Below are 20,121 nucleotides of genomic sequence, written 5' to 3' on the forward strand. Positions count from 1 at the left end.
TATGGGCTCTGATATAACTGTATGTAAATGTATGTAAAGGGTGTATGTACACTTACACAATAGCTATTAATGACAATTGGAACAACCAAACTATAAAGTATTGATGATGTTGGCCTACTAAGCTCAGTCTTGGTGTCATCGTTCATGAAATCTAAACTCATCCATTAGATACCACTGGAGTTGGCAGGGCTAATATGTATTGATAAATATTATGGGACACTAGATGTAGAATCTGTGATCCCTTCACTGAAATTCAGGATTGGATAACGCAAGTGATGTGGGAACCGACGGCTTTAGAATGTGTAGCTAAAGTTGGTGGTTTGTAGGTTTGATTTGGGTGGTTGATTAACACATTTTTGTGGGTTGGGCAGTGTTAAGCTCTTAGGGGATAATTCAGCATTACAGGAAACCCACTTGGTTAGTGTATAAGGATTTGTTGCAAGGATTGATCACCTATTTTCTACAGTCTCATCTTCCCCCTCCTTGCTTCCAGGGTTTTATGCTAAGATAAGCTAATTATCTCCTTAGACTATCTTCATATTTGGTGTAAAGATGATTTGGTGTAAACGGTATCCAACTCTCAAGGTTAGAGGAAACAGAGCTACAAGCCCTTTTGATTGGTTGAATGAGCCCTTGCATCTAGATGTTTCATATTTGATCTGTAACTGATGGGACAAACAGGCCCATCAAAGAATAAAACTGAAAAGTCTGAGAATTGAAGCCTAACAAGGACAGATTGATAGATAATTTGGGAGTTGCTCACAGTGTGCTCTACCCACTGTCTGTTGCCTGGCTATTTGACACTGATTTGTGTTCCAAAGCCAATCAAATAAAGTGCCTTTTTGATGATGCGCACGACAAGAAGCACTGGGTGCATCTTTTGTTCAGATGGGAAGTGTGAAGTGAGATGGATGACAAGGAGATAGAGGGGACGTCTGTCATTCATTGAAAGGAAACGCTATCGCTGCAAGATATACACAAGCACTCGGACAGAAAAAGGGGAGAGAAAAATGTGGAAAAGGAGAGCAGGGAATCATTATCTGAGGAACAACGAGCAGATGGAAAATGGAAAAAGGATGATCAGAACTGAGAAAAAGAGCTCAGCATTGTGTTTGGAGAGGAAGAGTGAAAAAGAGGGGAGGGAGGGAGGGCGAGAGCCGGAGGAAGACAAGAGTATATGAAAGCTAGTTGTATTAATGGCAAAGTAAAAAGCCGACCACGAATAAATTACCCGGTCTCCCCGGGGATTACTAATGTAATTATTTGAACGAAGGTTCTCATTAGAATGTGCAGAGGTGTGGAAGACCTGCAGAACAAAATGGGAGACAGAGATGGAGCGATGAGGGTTTAGCTACTGGAAATTAACTCTGTGCTCTGGGCTCTATAATTGATACAAGACACAGATACCTTTGATCAGAACAAAAGGGAAGAACCAGGACGAAAAAAGTTTCCAAACCACCTCTAATTCTTTTTTTTTTTTCTCTAGAAGAGGAAATAAAGGAGACGAAAGACAAAAGTAAGAGCGAGGATGGAAATATGAAAACATGATCCATTGGTCACAGATAAGTTTTTATTCAATTGGTGAATAATCTCTTAGAACCTTAAGGTTTTAGGAAGTAAATGTACTTTACATTTTAGAGGTGTCTCCAGGAACAACACTTTCCAACTGTTGGGTCTTCACCTTCTTCTTTTTATGGTTTAAAAAAGTCCCCAACAACAATGGCAAAATACTAAAAATGAACACTTTTATTCCAAAATGCTATACATACCCATTTAAAAAAATGACCTGAAGTCAATCATGATCCAATATTATTAAAATAAAGCGGATACTGCCAGTTAAAATTGGACCACTGTCTCTACCAAACTGTATTTACAATCCTTTAAAAAGTATTCAGCAATCTGCTTTCAAGTTTCAAGCTGTCAATCATTCTGCCAGGGTAGGCGTCCCTTTTGTTTTTCTTTTTTTTTTTGTTCTTTTTTTTTTCCCTTTTTCAAACGGTAGATATCTCATTTTGGAACAAAACTCTTCATATGCAGATTGTCTGAGTAGCAGAAGTCATTAACTCCTTTAAGCATGCCTCAAGAAATAAATCAAGAAATAGTACAGCATTTTTTTTTTCTTCTAGAAAACAGGAAACACATAACACAGTTATTGAAGCAGAAGAGCATCAAAGTGAGAGACATCTAAATGAGGAGTGAAACTGGAGAAGTCAGACCAAACAGACAGCTTTTCATGAAACTTAAAGATGAAAGTTCCTCCCATCTTTTGGTTTTTAATAGTTCCCTTTATTCCTTTCTTGGAACATTTCCCTTCATAGACACTAATTAAGTTGCGTTCTAAATGGTGAGGCTGAGCACTGCCTCTTTTCATACACTCACTCTGTTTATTTCAACACACACACATTGTTGCACTTGCATGTACGTTCCAATGGCTATATTCAAGCTCAAACTTCAAACCTTTATCTCAAGCTTTTCCACTTCATTCTTAAATGTTGGCACAGAAACCTTACTTGGTTCTGACTGCTTCCTCTCGAACCAGCTGGTGAATTGGAACTGAGATGACACTTTCTTTTTTTCTTTAACTAGTAGGGTCTTGGGTAGAAATACTTTTTAGATGCTTGGCAAGAAAAAACTTTAATTTACTATGAATCCTCAGCAAAACAGCTCAAAGGGCTTATTCCCTTTTTTTCCTAGTGTGCTTTGCATGTTAGTATCTAGAGTAAATATGACGATTTGTGCCATGACGATTCAGGTTCAAGCTTCTTTTTTTTTTTTTTGTTTTTTCTTTAATTGTATTCATATTCACCAATTTGACAACACATGCAATACATTTAGATAAAGAAATGTAAATACACAAGTGGGGAAATCTGTTCAGTCTTTTGACATACCTTGAACAAATGCTTTTGTGGCAATGCCGTTCACAGTGGTGGAACCAGGAATGGGGCACAAGAAAACCTAAAAATGGACAATTTCCCGTAGTTGAATATCTGAACACCTACTGAACACACAAATCAAATCACTAATGCTCTGTCAAAAGATGCATCCTGTCAAGAGAGAAACCAGCAGGAAAAATATCAAGCAGTTGAAATTAGGAGGTGGATCTGTTGTCCATTTAAAGACCATTCACCAGATTAAACTGAAGGCTTTCATTTGTCTGAACTGCTAGCGTGTGCGCTGTGTTTAACAAGCTTTGCTGTAAATGCAATCCAGTCGATGACAAACTGGAACAATTGACCTGAATATGACAAATTGAAAATTTCTATGACAAAGTAAGGGATCGTTGACAGGATATTGGTACAGAAAATATAACTCGTACATTAAACAAACAAACAAAAAAAACCCTCATGTCTGAAAGCTACGTGAAAGTGCAAATCTGGACTTGACCTCCTCATGAAGCAGCTGCTCTCATGATAACATTATCATGACTCGTATCTTCCTCAACCTTCATCACCTCAGTTTTGTCCAATAAGTGGCTTCACATTAACATGTCAACATGTTAGATGAGCTTCTGCTTTTTCCAGTATAAAATAGGTGCTGTCAAATTGGTGAATAGTTCTTCTTTTATCTTGTGTTTTGTCATTTGTTTTATTTATTCATACTGTCTCGACTCTATCTAATCTTTAATCTAAATCTATGTCAAACATGTAAACCTTAAAGAAGTTAAGATAAACCAACATAACTTCAATTTCAGGGCCTAAAATCATATTACAAAAGCACAGTGAGAACAGACAATCAGGATCCAGTGTATATCCTCCCTCCATTATCCACAGACATGGGTTTCTTGGTGATTTCTCTCCTCCTCTGTGTCTTTTGGAAACATTTAGACATCAGCCAGCACTATGCATGCTGATGTGCTGAAGAAGCGAGAGTGAAGCGGGAGTAAACTGCAGCCCCGGGGAACGTTCATACATAATGTCAGAGATCAAAGTGTGATGTGGTCTTGTTATGCTAAGCACATTCAGACTCTAAGTGAGAAAAGCCTTATTCAGAAAATAGAGCAAAGAAAAAAAATGGAAAAGCTCTTTTAAAAACACAGACAAACCGCTTAGGGACATGAAAGAGTTAATAATCACCAAATGGGGCCAAGCAGCTTTACAGAGATGAAAATACCATAATAAGCATTTACATGACTAAGAATTAGACCAAATGAAACATAACAACCACAAAATTTTGGACACAAATATTTAACAACTTTTTTTTTTTGAAAAGCATAGCAACACCTTCAAGAAAAACTTCAAGTTTTTTTTCTTTACATTGACAGACCATTTACAAAGACCAGGTACAGTACATAGTTACAGCTCTGCTGCTCCTGGGAAAGGATAAAAAGTTCCATCTTTTCCACGAAAAGCACAAACAAAAATCCTCAAAACGGTGCCGTTGTTCAGAGGTTCCACCATCTTCACTACTTGTGCTGATGTCACATCAGTGTGTAGCACCTCTGTGTTACCTGCTGTCCTTTTCACAGTCCAAAAAAGCCTGACCTCCCAGATGTAACTTAAAAGATGAGCTAAGAATTCAGCAGCATAAAAGATGAGGGGGGAGGAGGAATAAAAGAGGGGGCAGTGTGGCATGTGGTTCCCTCCTTGGCTGGTTAAGAGGCTTAGTGAGTGCTGTAATGAGGCCCAGGGGAGTGGTGTCAACATGTTTGACACCCCGACTCTCACACAGCCCGTGGCAGAGACCTCTCACTGCCCTCCCACACTCACTTTGATCTCACATACACACACAGATACAAAAAAAAAAAACCTCCATCACTCTGAGGCTCTGAAGAGGGGAAAGAAACAGGCGTACGATAAGGGGAGTGGTAGAAAGAAAAGAGGGGAAAATTAGGAAAAGATGGCAAATTTGTGTTTCATTTCCAGAAGGGACAAAAGTTCTGTGAAAATCCTCCTGGCAAATGTTCCATCACTGCTGTTTTTAAGTCCTGGCTAAACTGAAACTCTGCAGTAGACGAGGCAGTGGGTTGTTTTACTGTTAGTCCAAATGTTTCCATGTAATGAAGTGAAAAGGCCAGCAGAGACAGTCAGATGTCTCTATTGTCTCTCGGAGCCACGTCAGATTGTCAGTGCAGTAAAAGAGGACACAGAAGCGTCTATTTTTGCCTGCATGAGAAAAGTCTCTCTGCTCATCCGCTCGTCTGCTTTTAGACTCGGTTTTCAGATAAAGAAATTATAGCACGCAAAAAACACTGAAAGCGTGATGGAGCGTCCATTCCTTGATTAGTCCGCTCCACAGACAGGTATAGAGACACCTGCGCAATATTTACACACCGTCCTGCCTGATGACCTCACCTACCTCTCCGGGCTCCTTTCTCCTGATTGGCGGCGGGGGTTGGAGGCCGTGCTCCTTCTAGTCATGTGGTCCGGGGGTTGGGTAGGTCGAAAACGATGGGCGGGTTCATGGGCAGGAAGTTCACGGTGCAGGCTGAGGCGTTGACAAATGTGGTGGTGCCATCGGTCATCATACCGTAACCTAGGGAACAGGGATCAAGTTAGGTTTGAGCTTTTAGTTCATTATGATTTAACCCCTTAACACCTAGAAAGGTTTGGGTGGTGACCGCCAAATAAATGTTTCTTTACTTTTAACATTCCACAAGAGATTTATTGCCATTTATTATAGACAGTCAGTCAGTCAGTCAGTCAGAAAGACAGATAGATAAGATAAAACTGAGAAATTGTAATGTAGCAGCAGCATGACATTTACTGTTCTGCATTTTGCATTTTTTCAGTAAAAATCATATATTTTCCTGTTTATTATTTACTGATCGTGTAGATGTTCAAAAAAGCTCAGAATAAATCCAAAGGTTATTATAATAAAACAAAGAAAACTGAAGAAAAAGTGACTTTTCCCACAAAATATATCATTAACTGGACATAAAAACTGTTTCTACAAACACTGTCTTTTGTCAAACTGCATGGGTTTTACTGGTGAATGAATGTTGCAAAATATACTGAAATGAGAAATGATGAATGTTTCCATGTTGACTATGGAGCCTCTGAACATCATATCTGATGCTGCTAGAAAGCTGAGAAACTGCATTTTACCTGAATTATTTACATGAATTGATTACTGGTTCATCAGTTATTAAACATTTTAGAACAGTAGATGATCACTATGAACAGGATCTTAAGATATTTGTAATTTGGCTCATGGCCGTCTTCAGGTCTTGACAACATCCAGGGCTTAAAAAACAAATTTGTGACTGTGGAGTGGGGTGAATAGTTTGTAAGATGTTGGGGGGGTTCTTCGGAAGTACTGCGATGTACCTTAGTTCGAAACACCAGGGGGAGGAGGTAGGGGGGTGCTCGTGCGATGTGAGGCTACTGTGACACTGACCACTTTAGGATGATGGAGGTCAGTGACAGTACGTCACAGTCTCCAAAACATCATAAAAGTGATCCAGCGCAAAAGATTAAGCCCCAGATGCCCAGGCCTAACTACGATCATGACTTAACGTTTCTCTGTTGGGAGCGACAGAGAAATCCTCTATGACTTGACAACAGAAAAGACAAACTATATGTTGGTCACCGATTAATCACAGCTTGTCAGATTTTCCAATCCACACACTTGTTGTGTATCAATATTGCTGTGTATGATAGAAGTATTGTTTAGAAAAGGCAAAAAGAAAAAAAAATCTGAATGTGGACCTGTTCTTGGTGGTACGGCCTGTTAATATCTACCTACAATAACAGTTTTTTGGTGAAACTTAGATGTAGCTTTACATCCAGGACATTTAGACCATACGGTGCATTCTATTGTGCTTCTGTCTTCATCTGAAAACTCTGGGCCTTCTGCACTAACACCCTCTGATTTTACTCCTAAATGTGTTCATACACAGAGCGGTAGGAGGAAGAAAGACAACGAGAAGAGAAGACGAGATAAAAAGAAGAAGGAAATCCTACGTGGGATTCGGTGCTAACAACCAATTTTGTTCTCACCCACCTGAATATGTTGATGAATCATGTTTGATCTTAAATCAGTGGCATGTACAAGGCACATTGTAATTAGTAAAAGGAAACACCCAAAGGTATGGGCAGCAGACTGAGGCTCCACATGCAAACCAACAACCTGATAATGTTAAAGTCAGAAAAAAGACGGAAAGAAACGTCAGAAAGAAGAAATGAATGATGTAAACTGAATGAACAGCTGTGTGAGCATGACGTACAGGACATAAAGCAAATTCATTTTTCATAACTATTAATATTTCACCACAAAAAATACAGTTATTTTCTGTTTGCAATGGCTTTGTTAGATCTACAGGTTTTGGTTTTACCTAAGAACAAACATAATATATGTATGTATTGATAAGTGCCATTAATGCTCTAAATTGTGCATCAAAACCATTGAAATCTGTGCTTGGAAATGAATCGAACATGAGGCCTGTTGTGTTTGACATTGCACTAAAGGCTAAACAGTCCAAGTGAGGAGTTTTATTCTTTACCTTATGAGTAGCTGCTGTTTTTCTGAAGCTTTTCAGTTTCATTGATGCGAAACGTTTACACATCTGAGCTCAAATCGCAGCCAAAAAAGTGAGAAATACTTACTAATCCTGCCATAACTGCTGTCTACACCTGCAATGTTTTGCAATTTAGTGGGATGTTTGTTTCATCGCACATGACTGACACATTTGTTACTGAAGACAGAGAAACACTGTACAATCACTAACCCCGATATATGATAATGAGTGGTCAAAGGGGAAACCAATAGACGGTGATTAAATAATTCAAAAAGAACAACTGTGGCACATTTGCTGATAGGTACCATAAGTAACAAAGCGAGAGTTAATCTGTCGCACCGAGGCAGAGAGAACACGCTGAGTACTTCACTGATGAGGAAAAAAAATCTCTAAAACTGCAAGAGTCCAAAATGAACAAATGGATGCATGAAAGTGTGACATTAACACCACTACACTTAGAAAAAAATCTCTGCTTCAAAGGCACTTTGGATCACCGTTTCTCCCAAATGGCAGATGTAAAAGTGTTACCATTTTGTCAAGCATAAGTTAACCACCATCTCTCCAAAGTACTACAATTTAACTTTGCGCCACGAATGATTTTTTTTAAAGTGTAGGTGTCACTTTCACCAGCTCTTGGAACAGAACTCTGCGTGTCTGTGTTGATCTTTTCAGACTTGGAATACATGAATACAAAACAGAGGATACTGCCGATCTTTTTATCCTTTTTTTTTTTTTTTTTTTTTTTTTTAATGAGAGCTGCTTTGAGCCCATTTCTCCTCTTCTAAAATCTGATCTAGTTTCTAATCTGGTTCTCTCTGATGGGGGACCGCTGCTCCCGGGGCTCAAGGCTGACCTGATAACCCCGAAAAAAGCAACTGTGAGTCCGCGGAGAGCTCCTCTATGCCCTCCTGGCCCGGATTAAACGTCGATAAGAATGTGGGAGCTCAGCTATTCTCTAATATACACTTTAATCAGTATGTCCATATTCTCTAAGGTTACGTGCTTGGAACTGGAATTAATTAACTTGATTTTAAGAAGATTCAGTAATAATATTAAAATCTAACTGATGTAGCACCTTCTCTGTCTATATGTGGTAAGTGAAGTTATATAAAATGGTCAAATGTTAGGTGAGAAGAGATGTGAGATAAATCTATTCAGTGTGAAAGACCAAAAAGTGTGGAAAATGTCACCTTCAAGATCCACGCATAAAGCCAGAATAAAGTCTTTTATTCCAAACCTAAACTTATAATTTATATCACTTTAAAGCCAAGTGTGATATTCCATTGTGTCGGATTACATAATGGAATAGATGTCTGTAGGTTGAAAAGCTGCAAGTTGTGCTTCAGTTTTAGTTTGAGGTGTCTTGAAATATAACAATGTAAATTCATTTTAACACTTTTATCACAAAATATACAAGATGAACAAAAGTACAGAGACGCATTGTATTCTGATGTGACTAAATAGACACAAAACAACACGATAAAGGCAAACGTTATCATATAATTTCATACATAATATTATTACAAAGAACATTTGTATTTAGGGTTTGTTTTGATTATATTGTCATCTAAAACATTTACATGCTTCAGACGTTCTTAATTTTAGTGATTTTTTTTTCATCATTATAATAGTTTTAAATGTTCTATCTCTAGATTTCTGTGATATTTGTTGTGTTTTAACCATAAATAATCATTTTAAACCACAAGTAACAGGATTGGTTTCTTCAATTTACTCGGGAAGACACATGTAGTTCGAAAGTAACATATTGATTTGACATTTATCCTGATAATTATTGATATAAACATTGTTATCATGGGAAGTAGGTGTTGTTGGAGGTGTGATTTGTGATTTTTGCCCATATAGTACATTTCAAATCACAATCACATCACTCCTATAACAAGATGAAAATGTTTTACCCAACTTAACAGCGAAAACATGATCTGTTAAAACGCATTTGTTGGCAAAAGAATATTTATTCTTCCATGCCAGGATTTGATTTGTTCAATTAGCAGTTCAACTTCAGTTTTTATCAAGTATCTGACTCTGATGTTAATGTTCCAAAAAATATGACAAACGCATTATTATAGGTACTGACATGAATGAGAAAATTAGTAAAGACATGAAGAAAAATGTTACCTCTATGTGGTTTATTAAGTCTTCTCAGATATCTGTTTTACTGTTCATTTACTGTATGGAAATTAATCAAAACTAGCATTTGTCACATGTGATTGCATTTTTTACAGCGTATCTTTCAGACGCACCTTCATGAATGTGTCCAAACACATGTAACTTGGGCTGGACTCTCCTCTGGACTGTGTTGAGCAGCTCCATACATCCGACACGCTGCATCTTCTTAGGGACCCAATCTAAGAAACCTGCAGATGATAACATGCAAATCAGAGTGGCAAACTGCACAGCACGCCCATGTGGAGGCTTGAATTCATTCCACAAAGACACTATTAGGTAGTGTAATGGTGGCAGCTACAGAGAGATACGCTGTAGACACTGCTGTTTGGAAAACATGATTTTGTTTCAACATTATGTACACTTCTCATGATGATTTTGGACCAAATTACAGCGAACAGGGTTAATCTGCAGATTTTATGAGTATGTAGACAGTATCATGTCTTCTAGGAACAATGGATTTATGTCTGTGGAGGCAAAATGTGAAAACACAAAAGGAAAAGTATCTTGAAATGATTTACATATATTTTAGAAATGAGTCAAGAGCTGCCTGGCAATTTCTGTTTACATCGAAAATGTATTAAATGACAAATAGACGGTTGTCTGAAAGCGCTGCTTGATTTTATGTATTTCCTTGACTGGCTGATTTTGTGAAAGTAATAAATTTCATTTCTCTTCAAAAAGTGATACATCATGTTTTAAAATGAAGCTCCTCATTTCAGGCTCCTCGTCAAACGGCAAACTGCACATTGCAGCACAAAGAAAAGACTCTTAGAAAGCAGCTATAGAAAATAAAGATCAATCACAGCCGCACACAGAAGCAGACTTCACACTGTGTGACAAGGATGAAGCATGGAGTGTATATGATTTAGTGGCTGCTCCATCAGGAGGGATGCTGCTGATGCTGAGTCAATAAAAGCATCAAGTCACAGAAATAAAATGACTGAGGAGCTCGTGGCTGCATCTTTCCTGCCGTCTGTCGCTCTGCTCAGACAGGAGTAAGAAAGTAAACACACAAAAAACAGAAAAAGCGTTAAGCAAGCAATAGAATGGAAACCGTTGTGGGAAGAAAACAAAAAAACATGATTTTAAAACATCTCTAATGCCCCATTAGAAGAAAAGAGGGAAGTGCATTGAATTTCATCTGATTGGATCAATGGTTTGGTCTCAGAGCTTTAGTTTATAAACCTGTTCAATCCAGTTTAATCAGGTCCAAGACATTCAGGCAGATGTGATCACAATGTGGATTAAAAACTATCACACTGAGACGAGGTAGAAGACAAGGTGTCTGAACCAAAGGCTTCAAGGTGAGCTTTGAAAATGACATGAATAAAATCACCCTCTGGAGACAAACCTGAAAAGGAGGAGGATGGTTGAGGATGAGGAAGAGAAGACATAGGTGTCTTGAAAATGAGAGGAGGTCAGATGTTTGTCACATTATTGCTCATATCATAACCATATCCAACCAATCACTGAAGAGGAGGCTGTTATGTGGCTGTTGGTGATGTATTTTAGACATGTGGACTGAAACCAAACCAACATTAAATCACATCACACTTACATATCACCTACTGATTTTAGCCAGAGCCAAAAACATGTCCTAATATACTAAACAGGCGCCAAAAACTGCGAACTCTGAGAACCCACTGTGACACTGTAGATTTTTTTTTTTTAATTCAATGTCTCAAACACAAAAGCCTTGGTGGAACAAACAGTAAGTGGGTCAGCAAATGTTACGATTCATCCTCTGGGGAGCGTAAACATCACAGCATATTTGGAATTGTGCCCTTGAGAAGAGCATGATTTCCAACTCCAGTTGCATGGCTTCTTTTCCATCTATGTTGAAAGCACCTTTAACTTTTTTCCACGTTTAAGCAGAAGAAGAAGTGACAATGCTAGCTCCTAAACACTGAAACTAAACATGTGTAGTCCATGTTGTTGTCGCAGTCAGAGTTTCACAATGTGTCCTTTCTGTTGGGCCTCACTGGGGCAAAAAGGCCCGAAAAAACTGATAGTCAGAGAAAGCCCTCAGGGGAAGGATTTTAAGATTCTTTTTACATTTTGAGTGCTAAAAATGTCTGAATGCAGACTTAATGGGCCTCTCATACACTGCCATAAAAACGTCACTGCTCAAATCTGGCAGTGAATCAGTCATGATGGTAAAGTGATACAGTCTGACTTCTTTGTCCTCTAAGTATATCTACCTGTAAAAGGCACACTTTTAGTGTCAGTAAATGTAAAAAACACCTTAAAACTCTGAGTGTATTCTTTACAAGCTTTGGGAGAAGGTGGAAGCACGGTGAGAAGTTACGAGGGCTTTTTTGTGTCTCGGGGCATTTCGCTCTAATGTGCCACTTGTTTCAAAGCAGCTGCTGCTTTGGGCGCTGAGCCTGTTTGCCTCTTTTTGTCTCACTTTTTTCTCGTTCTGCTGTTAACTTCCTCACAGCCAGATAAAGAGGCCATATTTTTCCTCTCTAGCCACCGATGTACCGCTTTATCACGCCTCGTAAAAGATGGGGGCCTTTGCCGCAGTGCGAAACGACATCTTGCTCATGCTACTTTTCCCTTCACCCTGTTCGCCATTGTTCACTTCTCCATCTTTTTAAATTTTTTTTAAATAATAGTTTGCAAACTGAAAGTCTCCTCTTGGCCTCTGATGCATTACAGAACCCACTACCATCCTGTTGTGTCCTCTGTTCTCATTTTGCTTTCCTCTGCCTTCCCTTCCCATGCCGTTCCCTCACTCTTCACTATGTGTGTGTGTCTCATGCATTAGTAGCCTGCTGTAGCTGCTCCATATGCCGGTGGCTTACGAGCAGATAGCTGGAGACACTTGGCTAAGCTGAATGGAAAATAAACGGCCGTGTTCGCAGCCGAGACGCAGACACCGAAATCAATCACACACACTCGTCTGAACACCACAGCTGCAGCGGGAGATGAGGTGTGAAAGTGTGTGTGCGAGAGTCAGAATGAGAAGAGTGTGTGTTTGTGCCTCCGTCTGCTCGTGTGTGTGTGCGTGTGTGTGTGTGAGGAGCGCATCCACGGCGCCAGTCGGCTTGTGTGCCGGCATCTGTGTTTGTTCAAACCTTTGTGACATTCTAGTGTAACGAGGGTATGGATGTGTGAGGATGAAAACAAGTAGAAGCGGAAACATAACCATTAAAAAGGCTGAGAATCTGATTTGAAGGTGAAGTGCGTTTTTCTCGAGAGCAGGGTGAGAAATCTGGACTGTGAGTCGTATCTGTGATTTCCTCCAACTTTTTTTCATCCACCTGATCATCAGCACCACTCCCATTCAGGAAATTAAACCACTGAGGCTACGTCTGTGTTTGTGTTGGAGTGTAGAAATTATAAACAAATGTGTGGTGTCTAGTAATGATCCGAATAACCAGCTTTGACTCATTTCCAAAACTACACATTTGTATACATGTGCACTTCCCCACATGTGCATTTCTGACACATCTGGGAGTTTACAATCACTGTTCCCCATAAAGTTGGAATTTTACCTCTTCTCATGAAACGATTGTGACAATGTGATTTCTTCCTGATAGATAAAGTGTAACTGAGCCTCAGTATGTAATCATTGCACCTGGACAAAGGTGATTATTGATGCGTATAAATAAGAATAAAAAGAGGAATGTGTCTGAAAAATTTTTACAACTTTATGGGCAGCAGTGGATGTTTTATGCTCATTTCAGACCAGATTTATGTAAAATGTTTTAGTGTGACTAGGATTAAAACAGCATTATGATCTTCACGCTGGAAAATTATATATACACAAAATGCATCTTCATGTAGACACACATAATCATTCAATATAATACATGACACTGTTGGAGACAAACCTGATTACACAACAAAATGACATGTAAAACTTTAACCCATAAAGTCCCAGTGCTTCTTCTGTGGCAGTTCTCAAATGAATTTTTCTATGTATTTAATCATTCTTAACTGATTCATCACCATTTATTATAATATCATCCTCTATATTTTGTGTTTTTTCAGTGTAAATCATGTATTTGCCTATATGTAATTTTCTGATCATGTAGATGTTCATAAAAGTTCAGATAAATGTTGTGTTTTACTATATCAGAAACAGGGAAAACTGAAGAAAAAGTGACTTTTTCAACAAAATATATCATTAATTGAACATAAAACAAGCGTCTCCATCTACTGTCATTGATCCAACTCCATGGGTTTTACTGGTGAACCAATGTTGTAGAAGATGATGGTGTTTCCATGCTCACTATGGAGCCTCTGAACGTCCAAATGGGTCATATCTGATGACCATGAGATCATCAGATGAAAAAATGTATTTTACGCCAATTATTTACATGTATTGATAGGATTAATGGATCAACAGGTATTAAACATTTTGGATCAGTAGATGGTTTTGGTTGCCAGTGGCTCTTTGGGTCTTTATGGGTTAAAAAACACTCAAAGAACAATACATAAGGAGAAACGTCAGTTATTAATATATATTGTGGAGTTTGTATGCTTTATATGCGCAGTCTAATTATACTGATGTACAAAGTGTGTTTTGTATTGTGATGAGTGGATGTTGTAGTATCATTATGTAAATTGTAATATTGCTGCTATGCAAAAGCCTATGCGTATCTAAGTAAACAGACAAAAATTAAATATGAATCATCCATTCTAAAAAATACATGTTTATTCACATCAGCACTATAGACCGTGTGGAATGAATACATGGTGTTGACATACAGGCAGGTGAAAAAGTAAAGTATGATTCCTCCATCCATAAGGCATGAGGGCTCACTGAATAGAATATGAAATTGTGTGAATCGGATGCTATGTCCTTCACAGTCACCTGATCTCAACCCAGTGAACACCAATGGGAGATTTTAGTCCGATGTGTTACACTGCACTCCCCACTATCACTGAAACAGTAAATGAGAGAATGTGTTTTGGATGAGTGGTGTTCAATCTTCCACTAGAGTTCAGTGACTGTCGAATCAATGCCGAGACGCACCGAAGCTGTTCTGGAGGCAGGTGGTAGATCAAAACTGAAGTAACACACTTTACTTTGGTTTTTCCATTAATTTGTCAGCAGTTTGTATTTGATTATAAGAACACCTGTTTGTGTGTTTGCTCTAAAGACATGCAGTCAGGATATACTGTAAGTCTGTGTGTGTGTGTGTGTGTGTGTGTGTGTGTGTGTGTGCGTGTGTGTGTGTTGTAATGTGTTTCTCACCCAGTGGGGGGCAGTGTGTGACCAGGATGTCTGTGTTATCAGGGATCTGGTTCCACTTGTCCAGCAGGGCCTGACCCCTCGGCAGGTTGAAGCCCCAACCGTAGTACCAGGGCTGCCTGCAGACACACACACACACACACACACACACACACACACACACACACACATAGGAAAAGAAGAAATAACACAAATATTTGGTTAGTCCACTTTCATCATGACGGCATTTTGGTTATTAAGACCAGTCAGATGGCAAACATGTAGACTACCACCTTTCACATCAATAATTCTGCTCATCTGCAGGCACAAATACAATGTAACACAAAAACTAAAACATATATAAACTTTGTTAGTTTTTCCTGGACTTAAAAAAAATGCTCTTCATGGGGGATCCAATTACATTCCTCCTACAGCAGATGTTGTAGGAACAGGGCCTATTGATATTTGCTCCTTGACAGCTCTGCATTAACCCTGCAGAGCACTAGGGTTGGACTTTTCTATTGATTTCCATTACAGTTAAGGTTACCTGAAACAGAGGGTTTGTTCGTATTGTGAAATATCACTAAGATATTTAAAGTGTCTATCCTGATCGCTGGAATTGCAGGACTGGCCTTAAAATGAGTGTTTATGTGATAAACGGGGATAAGTGTGTGAACCTCTGATGCACAATGAAAACACTGCAAAGACCAAAGGACAAAGAGGCGAACATCCAAACTTCAGCGTGACCTCTCACTCCTTTGTCACCTCAGAACAACATCTGTCAGCTCTCCTCCTTTAAGTGTCTAAACACGGGGTTTGACCTTTAGGATGAGCGTCTACCCGGGGGGCTTATGAAGAGCAGTCATCTGATGGAGGAGAGGGAGCGTTTCAATGAGCAGCAGGGGGGTGGGAGCAAAAAGCTACATTAAACATCTCCTTGATCACAGTCTGCACAGGAACGCTCCAGGATGGGAGGAAAAAAGGGACAAATGTTAAAAGAGAAGAAGAAGAAAATGAGAGTCTTGATGGCTGGAGTGCGTGTCCCTTTTCGCTGATAGCGGACGCCTCGGCCGTGAGTGACGGAGAAGAAATTAACATGTCACTTACAATCTGTACTCCGATCCATCTTCCTCCACGACATGTCGACTGTGTGTGTGCGTGTGTGTGTGTGCAATCGCAAGTGACGCTATCCACCATCATGCAACTCTTTTTTTTCCCCCCAAAATTGCTGTGTGCAGTCACTGGAAACGCCAACTTTATCGCCATGCGTATGTGCTCAGTGGAACGTCAGATGAGGGGGTCTTAGAATAATTTCCGGAGAGTGTGTGTGTGTCTGACATATTTGGAGACTTTAAAGACAGATGGGGAGACAAAAAGACGGGCCTGGAGATATGAAGAAATACCTATCATACACACACACACACACTCACGCACACACACGCACACACACACACACACACACACACACAGACGATCTTTTCTCTCTAATTAATAAAGCTAAAAAGGGTGAGTCCGAGGTCACTGGTGAAGGGAGGGCTGGTCAAGTGCATCATGGGAAATCCTGTCCTATTTCCTACTTCCTGAACATCAGAGACTAAACATTTCTGACGAATGATCCGATGCCCATGCCCAAGAACACAATCTCAATAATTTAAACTGCGAATATTAAAACATTTAGATTGGCCTTAGCATATTAATAAGGACTATGATATGTAATATTCATGTCCATCTTAACACAGACGTCTCAATTAAAATGAAATGAGCTCGGCGGCTCGATTGATGCTCCCAATTCTCTCTGTGTGAATGGAGGGATGAAGATCGAGAAAAGACGGTAAAGCGCTTTTCCCCCGATAATGACAAACGGTGATTTATGCTAACGGAGGGTTAGATAAGTAAAGGGAAAGATTCATGAGGATGGAAACCAAGGGATGGATGGATGGATAGATGCAGGGATGGAGAACTTTAGGTCATCTTAAAGCACCATATTGTACTTTGCATGTTTTATTAACTATAAATCAAGTATACTTTTCATTATTTACAACCGTTTCTGAAAGCATATGTATGGGGTATTTCCATTGGATAAGATGTTGCATTCATTTCATGAGTTCATTTCATGTAACTTGAAGACACTGCATTTAAAGCAGTATTAAGCTGTTTCCATTATTAAGTACTCTATCATTTATCTATTTCAGACACCAGTTGAAATCACTCCATGTCTGTTGTTGTCATGATCACTTATATGGATCTGATTGTTTTTTCCGTTATTTCTGGAGTCTGAGTTCTGCCATTTTTCGTGTCTGGAGACTTGCAAGCTGAAATATTCTTTTACTTATTAACTACAGTCTGAACCGAAACTGAATCTGACTATTTTCAGCGACCCTTTTCTAACTCGCAGGATCATTGCACATGAATGCAATTATGAGCAGTGATTAGGTTTTGCTGGTTATGGTGCTACACTCAGAGATACGAGTGTAATTAAATGCACTTCACAGGTGGGCTCAAGGCTGCTAGAAATCAGCACTGATAAAAGAGAGCAATGCTTGCACATAGACTTTTACCGTCCTAATATAATTACACCAAAAAAGTAATTGACACCCGGTTTCAAAAGCTAAACCTCCACTGTCAGAAAAATGAACTAGTTATGTGTGTGATTCATTCATTAATTCACTTTCTGAACCATCCTTGAGAGGGTGGTGGGGGTCGGGGTTGTTCACAGTCACAGTCACACCTATGGATGACAAACTGACCAGTTAACCTTGGTGCATGCTACACAGAAAGGTCCAGCACTGGATTCGAACCCAGGACCTTCTTGCTGCACATCCATGCGACTATGTATGACCATGTAAGTGACTGAATGAGAAAAGCTGGTAGTGCTGCCACTAACGATTAATTATCTAACGGCTAATCTTTCGACAAATTTTTGGATTAGTGGACTAATCTAAATGACTAATTTTATTAAAAAATCAAGTATTTGTTATTTTGTTGTATCCATTTTATTTTGAATCATGTGCATGTGTGTGGGGGGTGGGGTACACGGATGGGGGTGGGGGGGTGGTTGAAACTTAAGACGCTTATAAGACGGGGGTTTCTCTCTCTCTTTGAGGTGCAGCTGCAGGAGCCAAAGCTGGTGTTCTGTGACAGGACACCGGCATGGATTGCCCAGGCACCACGGCATACCCGCGAATACCCGCGGCATCATGGTATACCCATGGCACAAAGCTGCGGCCATACCTGTGGCTTGTCTCTGGCAGCGGTCGCAGGGAGATCGCATGTTCCGACCTATTAAGTTGCTCTTCTTCCCACCCCTTTTTGGGCATGTAAATGGAACTATTGTGCTGTTCTTCTGTCTAAGATTGTTACGATTCTTGATATTTGTATTATTATGCATGTTTTGCTAGTTCACATATATGCTAAATTTCAATGCATGTTTGGAATAAATCACTAAATCTAATCTAAATCTAAATCTCCTACATTTGAGACGGGAGGGAGACCAAAAATAAATAGGCATTCAACAGCAAAACGACACGTCCACTAAAAAAAATTGTCGTCAACTAATTTTCATGGTCGATTACATCAACTAAGGCAGCACTAAAAGCTGGCGATCTCCCATTAAGTGGCTGTGTGCGTTAACTGTTATCAATATGCATTAAGCATGCAGCATCTGTCCTCAAGTAGCCAATGTAGTAGATACTGTTAGTGTGTTACAGTTTTCATGAATGGTAGTTAAAAAAGTAGAGGTAAAGGGAAAATGGCTTAGATTAACATGTCTCTGATTAAGAAGCCAAACAGAAGCAAAGACGTACAGATATACAAAATAACAATGGCTGCTAAAATGTGAAGATCTTGTGTCTTCTTTTTTTTTTTTTCCAAAGAGTCCTCTGCATTAGCTCAGTGCGAGGTTAGTGATTGACAGCCCAACATTTTGATTTACTTAAATGATCACAAAAGCATCTTGGGAGTTTGTAAATTCTTCCCAAAACTTCTGATATCCACTATAAATCAGTTTTGAACTAACTAAATTATATAGTGCTTGTATAATCGCTGTTGCCTTGATTCAGGTACGAGCAGATCTGACTGAGCAATGTCACTTTGATGGTCTGTCAACACTTCTGAACATTCTTTGCAAAATTAAAAACTTTCCCACTAATTGTCTTAGTCATTTAGAGAGAAAAAGCATTACCCCCAGTGTGTCATTTTGTATCCCTAAAACACTGATGATCCAGTCTATCATGTTGTCACCTACGGATTACAGTATCCTTTCCTAAAGCACGCTGCTCTGTTTTAATTTCGTGCTATCAGTCATTGTGTAAGACAAGGCATCACTCTCTTTCAAATGGTTACATGTGTTTTATTTTGCTGCAAATCTCTTCCACTGTGTCTGCTGCTAACGTAAAACGTCTCAGCGCTGAACGTAGACTTTCACGTCTCCATCACAGTTCCTAAAAAGAGATTATCTCCAGCAAGGAACGGACCGTAGCGTCTTTGTGAAACAGAACCATTCCTGTGTTTGCTGAGACTAACTGAATGTAATTCCACGGATAATATCCCTGCTCGAGAATTATGTTTTTATCAGGTGAGGGATTACAATGGTACAAGTGATTTGTGTTAACTTCGAGGAGGAGGAACAGGCAAAGCGCTGAGCACATTAAAGATTCGGTTAATGTTCGGGGTTGGTATTTGTTATGGGTTTTAAAAACAGAGAAAACAGATGTTTGTGTTCGAGCGTTCAATCCCCAGGCACAGCTTCAGGCAGCACATTGGGAGAAAAACAGCAGTGCTCTAACCATTACTTTCCTTTCACACACACACACACACACACACACACTCATACATCTATATATCATATTGAGAGTTATCGTTTCACCCTTTCTTCCGGACAAGAGGAAAAGCCAAATCTAGTGCTTAACCTGAAATGCATTTAAGAGAAAATCACAAATAGGGAAAACCATATCCTTTGCTTAAGTTTTGAGGTTGTGTGAGTGTGGAGCTAACTGAGACCCTCTTATATCATTGGAAAAAGTCCATGAATCATTGAACGGCTCTGCAGAGGAGAGAGGCAGCCTCTCTTTCCCTTTCCACTCATTCTCTCCCCATCATCACATCCCTGTCCATTTCCCTCCTCTTTTCCTCTCAGCCTGGATCTGACATATTACTCCGTCTCCCCTGCCCCGTCTTCCTCCTTCCCCATTTCTCCCCCTTGCTTTCTTCATTTCTTTAGACAACAAACTATTGAGGCTGAAGTGTTTTGTTGAGGCCCAGTGAGGAAAATCACATAATGCATGAGTTTGGA

General features: G+C 39.5%; 1 protein-coding gene across 1 annotated transcript in view; it reads right to left on the minus strand.

Annotated features, from left to right (window-relative positions):
- Positions 1-1,550: 1,550 nt before the first annotated feature.
- The window catches only part of mpped1 (metallophosphoesterase domain containing 1), an 87,360-nt gene continuing 68,789 nt past the window's right edge, over positions 1,551-20,121 (minus strand). The window contains exons 5-7 of the mRNA XM_030148269.1: positions 14,856-14,971; positions 9,718-9,831; positions 1,551-5,472 (exon numbers count right to left, since the gene is read on the minus strand). Of these exons, the coding sequence (XP_030004129.1) occupies positions 5,354-5,472; positions 9,718-9,831; positions 14,856-14,971 (349 nt within the window). The 3' untranslated portion in view covers positions 1,551-5,353. The remainder of the gene's footprint in view (positions 5,473-9,717; positions 9,832-14,855; positions 14,972-20,121) is intronic.

Source organism: Sphaeramia orbicularis, chromosome 12, assembly GCF_902148855.1.
Source record: "Sphaeramia orbicularis chromosome 12, fSphaOr1.1, whole genome shotgun sequence".
NCBI lineage: Eukaryota > Metazoa > Chordata > Actinopteri > Kurtiformes > Apogonidae > Sphaeramia > Sphaeramia orbicularis.